This window comes from Nematolebias whitei, chromosome 13 (assembly GCF_014905685.2).
Source record: "Nematolebias whitei isolate Nwh7 chromosome 13, NemWhi1, whole genome shotgun sequence".
Lineage (NCBI taxonomy): Eukaryota > Metazoa > Chordata > Actinopteri > Cyprinodontiformes > Rivulidae > Nematolebias > Nematolebias whitei.
The window spans coordinates 15373651-15381608 of record NC_056510.1 but is presented as its reverse complement, the minus strand read 5'-3'; the positions used below and the strand labels follow the sequence as shown (position 1 = coordinate 15381608).

Sequence of the window (7958 nt, the reverse complement as noted above, 5' to 3'; positions counted from 1 at the left end):
TATATATATCATTCTGACTAGTTCAACTTGCTTATGAGGGATATACAGTTCTTCTCTATGTTCAAGTGAACATTACTTTTAGATGATTATTACAATAGTTAAACAAGATGAAAGGGTGGATTTTTTTTATTACTTTTTTTTGTTTCCATGTGGTCACAAATGGTCTCTTAGTGCTTAAGACAGCTGTAAATATTTTGACATTTATATGACTCTTTCATTCACCTTTTGTTCTCTTTTTTCCCCCTGCTTTGCACATCTGGAAACAATGTGCTGAATGCAGATGTGGTGTGTAAATCTACCAGTTGTTCTATCAGCTCCGATCAGTAGGAGAAAAGTCCTAAAACATAAAAGGCACAGTTCATCAAATCGGGAAGGAAACTGTCAAACTATCCAGGATGACTGCTTGTATGTGTGTGTGTGTGTGAGTATGGGTGTGTATGTGCTGTAAACAGCTTTGTGTGTTCTCTGATTGCATACTGGGCTTGTTCCTAGTGTAAACTTAGACTATAGGAAAATTACATTGATCACGTTTTCAATTCCCCGTTTTTATTTCTTTTGGTTTTATTGTCCTTGTTTTCCAGGAAGAGCAGGAGACGAGTTATACCATCCTACGTGCTCGAGGTTGCAATGTGACCCTGAATGGTCTGAAGCCCAACACGGCCTACCTGCTTCAGATCAGAGCTCGGACGGCTGCTGGATACGGAGCCAGCAGCCCCAGCTTTCAGTTTGAAACCAGCCCTGACTGTAAGCTCAGCACAGAGCTGTCTTTCATTTTTCATAAAACACAGACAGCACAAATACTTATCCTTTATAATAACAAACGGTGAGGTAATTAAGCCAATTTAATTTAATGTGCAACCTTTGGTTAAAATGTAGTCTCTATAGTTAAATAGGTTTCAGAACGCATAGATTTTAAGATAAAAATATTCTTAATAATACATTCAGCCAATTTGAATTTTCTAGTGAAATGTCATTTCAAAGTCCTTATTAACTGAATAGAGGAGCATGCTCATGTCATATTTGGTTATGCTTTATACAAAATAAAAAAAAATAAAAACATTTTGAGTGAGAGAAATTTAAAAAAGCTTTCAAATCAAACTATTCTACATCAGTTATAGGTTGCGCTGGTAAAGTGATTTTATTCCAGTTTCACATAGTTTATATCTGTAAACATATCATTTACATTTAATTTCAGCCAGGAATTAACTTTTTTAAACTGGTAACAGTGACTGTGTCACATTCAACAGGTTTATAGGAGAAAATGAGTCATGCTTTGCATTCCAGCTGTTTAGAAGTTGTCTTAAAAAAAAACTTTCATTTGCACATCTGTCGGACATATTGGAAAGTAATTGATCTTCGTTAGCAAAACTAAATTAACACAGGCTTTTATTGTCTGACTTTCAGCAGCCTTCTCGATCTCCAGTGAGAGCAGCCAGGTTGTGTTAATTGCCGTTTCCTCCGCCGTGGCCATCATCCTGCTCACTGTTCTGCTCTACATCCTGATTGGCAGGTTTGTCCTAAACCATACGTTCTCAGTTCTGAGCGCTGTCTCCTTCAATCACATCAATCCATTTACCCTCTGTCTTTGGACAAACTGATTGCAGGTTGTACGTTTTTTTATTTTTTATTATTAATTATTTTACTTCTAATATTTAAGGTTATTCATTTTCATTTTAAAACTTTTTTTTCCTTATTCCTGCACTTTATTGTCAAGGATTGTGTGTTGGTGGGCAGGTGTGTGCTTTTTTAAGCATGTCTGTGAGTTATGTGAAGAGTCTGGGGCGTTCAGACAGGACATACTGTAAATACATGGAACATTACAGGACTTGCTGATCCTCTTTGGGCTTATAAAGCTTGGATTTCACACACAGACTAATACAGGGCTCCCACCAGCCCCTAGGCTGAGCCGGTGGATGAAGTCTTAGTGGAAACTGTGGCTGCAGTTTGAATTTTTCTGTCTGAATTGGCAGGTTTTGTTGCCGCAGCAAATCCAAACATCCTGATGAGAAAAGGCTTCACTTTGGCAATGGACACTGTAAGTATGTTGTGCTATATTTTCCTTAAAAATGTTAGTGTGTTTTCTTCCACTTTTCATTTACTGGACCAAATATGTAATTACTTTAAAGTTATTTGTAATGTTTTATTTATTTTTTTTGTTTGTTTTTTGTTTTAATCAAGTTTTTCTCAATAGATCTACAGACCTTTAATTATAGTGATTCCTTAAGATCAAACTATTTGAGTCAGATTATTTAGTTTCTACTACAAAAGAGGTTAACTTCATTTAAAAGGTACTTTTTTCTTTGTTAAACTAACTTGGAACTGTTTTTCAATCTAAAAAAATGCACATATTACCATTTAAGTTACCACTTTCTTTTTTACACGTGCATTTTCCAGACATATTTTATGCAAGTTTGTCATAAAACATTATTATGCTTACATGCCCACTGGATTCCTACAGACTCTTTAAATTAAAACAAGTTCAAGTTTACAAGGTTGGATTGGAGGATACAAATAAGTACTTTGTATACAGTAACATTTGTGAAGATGGCTTATTGTGCTATTTGTAAAATAAAAACATTTAGCATGAATTGACCCAGTTTTAAATCAGCCAGCTGAATATCAAATCCCAAAAATAAGTTTTATTTGTTCTTTATGAGACAAAAAACACGGTTCGCAATACACATTTTATATGTATGTTCACATTTAAAGTAAATTATGTCAGCATTAAAGAATTTTTACATATCCTCTTTTAACTGATGGAGTTTTTTTTTATTTTATTTTGCTGCTGCAGTGCGTCTGCCAGGTATCAGGACTTATGTGGACCCCCACACGTACGAGGACCCCAGCCAAGCTGTTCATGAGTTTGCCAAGGAGCTGGACGCTTCTTGCATCGCTATTGATAAAGTCGTGGGAGCAGGTGAGGCAGAGCAAAGAAACAGTTTATTATAACCATGCAAACATGAAGTCATTTATTTTTGGCATTGCTTTATTATTATTATTATAAAGAGCTTGAAATGCATAGTAACTGTAATTTCAGGACTGCAACCTGCTGCTTTTTTTTCCCCCAGACTTTGAACACTGCGGTTTATACAATGCTGCGGCTAATTTATTTATTTTTTTGATGAGCTGAAAAGCTTCATGCCGCAAAAACATTTAGCCTTGTCACACCCGGGTGCTCACACAGCTGCCCAATACATGGCTCTCTTGGGGGGGGGGGGGGGGGGGGGGGGGGGGGGGGGTCCTCGTGACTCAATGAGACTACCTGTATAAATAAAGGTTAAAACAAATCTGTCTAATGAAATTACCAAAGAGTGGACCAGTGAAACTTGCACTGGGGAGGGGGTGGGGACTTTTTTAAACCCCCCGTTCCCTCCTCCCTTCCTCGTTGTTTAATCAGCCGTGCTACAGGCAATGATCAGAATAAATAAATAAATACAATTTACTGTACGTATTTGTATATGTATCCGGTACATATTAAAAGTTTAAAAATATATATTTCTGAGTAAATCTTGTAAATGTTACAAAGTGAACACTGGTGGCTTATACGCAAGTGCAGCCTATATATGTACTTTTTTTTTTCTTTTTTAATTTAGTGGGCGTGGCTTATATTCATGTACTTAGTACTCCAGAAGTTACTGTAACTTGATAATAATATAGCTCTGTTGCAGTAACCAACATTTGCATTTTAATGACGTGTTTAAATTTTTCTTGTTGACTTTGTGATATCCAAACGATACATTACCTATTTCTTTATTAATTTAAATAAATAAATAATAAATCCAATGTAGATAACATACATCTGTCACCCCTGATGTCCTGAAATATTGATATTATTGCACACTTTTTTTTTTTTTTATTCCTTTGTTGCAATTACCAGTAGGGCATTTTACTTTGTTAGTTTTTCTAACTATTTAAATGATAAAGATGCCTATGCAGAAAAATGTAGTGCACTATGGTTTTCTGTGTTGAATATTGCACAGCCAGGGATGAAAAAAAAAAAGCATTTATTACTTCACCTCAACAACTTTTGTCTCCATTTCTTTCCTATGACAGAAAGGAAAAGAACGTAAAAAGAGAACATCTTTACCTGCTTTACATCTTTCTTTGGCATTACATCACTTTCCCTCACCTATTACTTTCTGTTTTGTAAATCTTACTTTAAGTAATAATTACGAAAATAAAATGTTCTTCTTTTTTTTCTGGTTTTATAATCCTGACCAGAGCAGGGGTGCAGTCTGGAGGGTAGTGCATTATGATTCTTGTTGAGTTCAGGCAGAATAGATAGAGTCTAAAGCAGATAATAACAGACTGGTCTCCAGAGTCCCACCAGCCCCTCATGTTGTAAACCTGTCAGGATGGCCTGACAGAATTTTACCCGGCTACATGGGACTATATTACAGAAAGTGTTTCTCATTTTCAAAGGTTGAGAGAAAACTTAATAACCATTGCACATGTAGGACATACATGTGCTGGCAATTACATTTAACTTGAAGCAAAATATAAATAATATTTCACATTTCATTAGAAAAACAACAACTTTTGTTTAATCCACATTTGTTGAAAGACAATTTGAGTTCAAAATATATTTTATTGCCTTTTTTTTTTTTTTTTTGCATTATGCTGACTGTTTGTCCTCAGTACCAACAATACATAATTAAATAAAAATACTGCATGTAAGGAAACTTTATGAATGCAAATGCAACAGGAAGATAAGAACATGTACCTTGATAAAGCTTTTACCTTCTTTTGTTGGATTCTTAAAAATGTGAGCTAAGCACCAAAGTTGAACAGATTCAGATTAAGCCACAGCATAAACTTTGTGGTCATTGAGCTTTAGGCAACATACCACCCAACTGTAATACATTTGTGAAACCACTGTATACAATATGCTGTATACATTCTTTCTCCAACCCTGGTTCAGGCTCCAGCAGTTTTCATCAAACATGCTAACTTTGGTCGTGTTGCCATGTTGTGATTTTGTCTTAAAAGCTAAAACAATCACACGCACTGCCCTCTAACATGTGTCCAACTTTAAAACCAAATATGTATTTTTATTACAGAAACAGAAAATGCATCCTCAATCAAGCCTTATTAGAGTAAAATCTTCTTTCTCAGATTGACCACATGAAAAAAAAAAGTGGCTCTGTTCAGCTCGCCTGTCTGCAGCTGAGCGCTGAATGAACAAAGCAGAGCAGGAAAAACACAGACGTGCTTTCAATAATTAGATGGGTTGTAATTATTCTGGCTTAAGCTCTTCCAGACATCATTGCTTCATGTCCAGGGTGTGACCCATGCTCTCTGATCCAAAGCTGCCTGTGGAAATGTTTGAACTAGATTGAGACAGAGGTCTGCACATCTTAGCTCTGACGTCACCTTGCATGAACACACAGTGTGCATATACCTTTTTGTTTAACGCACACGTTCAGATACACTCACACACTCCACTGACCTTCTAAAGTCCCATCAAAACTCTGTCACATAAAGTAAAAACAACCAGTTGAAGAAAAAAAAAAACTTTATTACCTCTTGTAGACTTGATTAATTAATTAAAAAAAATCATACCATTGTATTTATAACGCACTTAAAACAGCAACAAGGCCAACCGAAGTGCTGTACAGCAGAAACCAACAAGCAAAGCACACAGCAAAAAAACAAAACATAGATCCATATAGAAGAAGATAATTAAATGGCTAACATTATAAAATACAGACAGGTGAAAAACAAATCACAGAATGTCAAGAACCAGGGAATAAAAGTGTTTTTTTTTTTTAAGTGAGACTTAAAAACCGTGAGAGAGAAAACCTGCCTGACATGTAGTGGTAACTCATTCCACAGTCTTGGACCTGCAACAGAGAAGGCCTGTCATCTATGAGCTTAAAACGGGTTCCTGGAACAAAAGAAGCATCAGATCTGCTGACCTCAGAGAGTGTTGTGGGACATATGGCTGCAGCAGATCAGTGAGATAAGAGAGGGCAGAAATGTTCAGAGATTTAAAAGCATACAGAAGGATTTTGAACTGAATGTGAAAGTGAACCAGGAGCCATGGCAGGGAGGCCAGAACTGGTGTAATGTGCCACTTGTAAATGGTGTAAAAATTATAATGACCCCTATTGCCGATATGAGTCGTTAAATGTTTCACAAAGACAAGAAACCATTTTAATATGTACTATGAAAGGCCATCAACAAAACATTTTGTATCAGCAACTTTTTTTTTTTTTTTCTGATTTCATAATGAGCCTCTCCTAAAACTGTTATTGCAATTTAGGCACCTTCTCAAAATCCGTGCAAAAACTGTGCAACCTTCACGTCATGCTTTACAACAAACATACCTTAACAAATGACAAATGAAACTGGTTTAATAAAACACATTTGGTGTGTCTGAATACGTCAGAAATGATCGAGTTAGCTAGTGAATCCATGAGCATCTCGCTACAAAAGGCAATCTGTCCGAGTTTAATGTAATTCTGCTTGCACAGTAAAAGAACTACTAATTGAAATTAGTGAGTAAAATTAATTATGAAAGGGTTTTTTTTTTTTTTCCTGCTTGCATTAGTGTACTTGTCTGACTAATGACGTGTGTGGTTGCATGAAGATATTTGATTCTGAATCAATAAGATTTAGATGCATCAGCTACACAACGGTTCATGCAAGAGACAAGCAATAACATTCTTGTTTCTGTAATTTAGCTTTGTATTGATGATGCACAACATTTTGATTAGCAAAGTTCAGTTGCTTAAACTTTAGAATGATAGACCAGTCATAATTCACTAGGTATAACATGTGCATCTGATTTCCACACATTGATCTAATGAGCTAAGTTAAATGTGTCCCTTATCATGTAAACTGTGATCTACAACTTTTTTTTTAATCAAACAAAGCTGCTCTTAAAGGTCTTGTCCTCTGATCTTAACAAACAATTGGACACATTAACATTTTTTTTTATTGATTTGCTTGTTTGTAGGAGAATTTGGAGAGGTGTGCAGCGGTCGCCTGAAGCTGCCCAGCAAGAAGGAGATCTGCGTAGCCATCAAAACTCTTAAAGGAGGGTACACAGACAAACAGAGGCGGGACTTCCTGGCGGAGGCATCCATCATGGGGCAGTTTGATCACCCTAACATCATCAGGCTGGAGGGGGTAGTAACCCGCAGTAAGTGCATTTACAATGTGCGAGTGCACAAACGGCAAATGGCTCATGCAAATGACGTGCTAGTTACTGCTAAAATACACATCGCCAAATAAATATTTGAGGTTTTGTTTTGTGTTAGATATCTGGTCAGCCCATTGTTTTTGAAATTGATTTTCTTTATGAAGTTATAATCTAACCTCGGAAGAGACGCAGTCAAAGACAGAAAGTTTGCATTCTGCCTCTGGAACGAGCCATTCTTACTGATTACAGATTTGCAATTGTCTTTGACAAATGGCTTTAAAATGTCCGACACCTTTGTGAAAAAGCGACAAGTTTTATTGAGCTACTGTGGTATAAGTCTCTGGAGATCAATGTGCCCTGATCAAAGTCTGGATCCTAAGCAAGTATAAATCCATAAATCCATATTTCTGACTTGCACCCCTTTGGGCCTCTTTATTAGACTATCATTAGGACACAGAAGGCCTCTTTAAAGGGAAAGACAGAAGAAAGAAGGAAATAATGAGTCTGAACTTAGTTGCAGAGAAACAGGCCTGGCCTCTATTTCTCCCTGCGGCACATGCCTTGTTCAGCAGTTCAGCCATTATGATTATTCCCAAAACCAGAATAAAACACCTGAAGAAATTATTCTTATAGTTTCTTTGATTTTTTTACTCCTATAGTTTGACTTCCTTCTTATTGTTTTCACTTTTTATTCACTTGCTGAAACTCAGTGAATTAATTGGTCCGTTAAATATAAGAGTTTGAATTATCTTTCCTAACTGCTGAAAAAAATAATATATATATATATATATATATATATATATATATATAT

At 36.0% G+C, this 7958-nt stretch overlaps 1 protein-coding gene across 3 annotated transcripts in view; it reads left to right on the top strand.

Annotated features, from left to right (window-relative positions):
- Positions 1 to 7958, top strand: part of epha3 (eph receptor A3) — a 112093-nt gene that overhangs the window by 80573 nt on the left and 23562 nt on the right. For all 3 annotated transcript variants that reach the window (XM_037686896.1, XM_037686895.1, XM_037686899.1), the window contains 5 exons: positions 582 to 744; positions 1405 to 1510; positions 1971 to 2035; positions 2792 to 2917; positions 6962 to 7147. In XM_037686896.1, coding sequence (XP_037542824.1) covers positions 582 to 744; positions 1405 to 1510; positions 1971 to 2035; positions 2792 to 2917; positions 6962 to 7147 — 646 coding nt within the window. The remainder of the gene's footprint in view (positions 1 to 581; positions 745 to 1404; positions 1511 to 1970; positions 2036 to 2791; positions 2918 to 6961; positions 7148 to 7958) is intronic.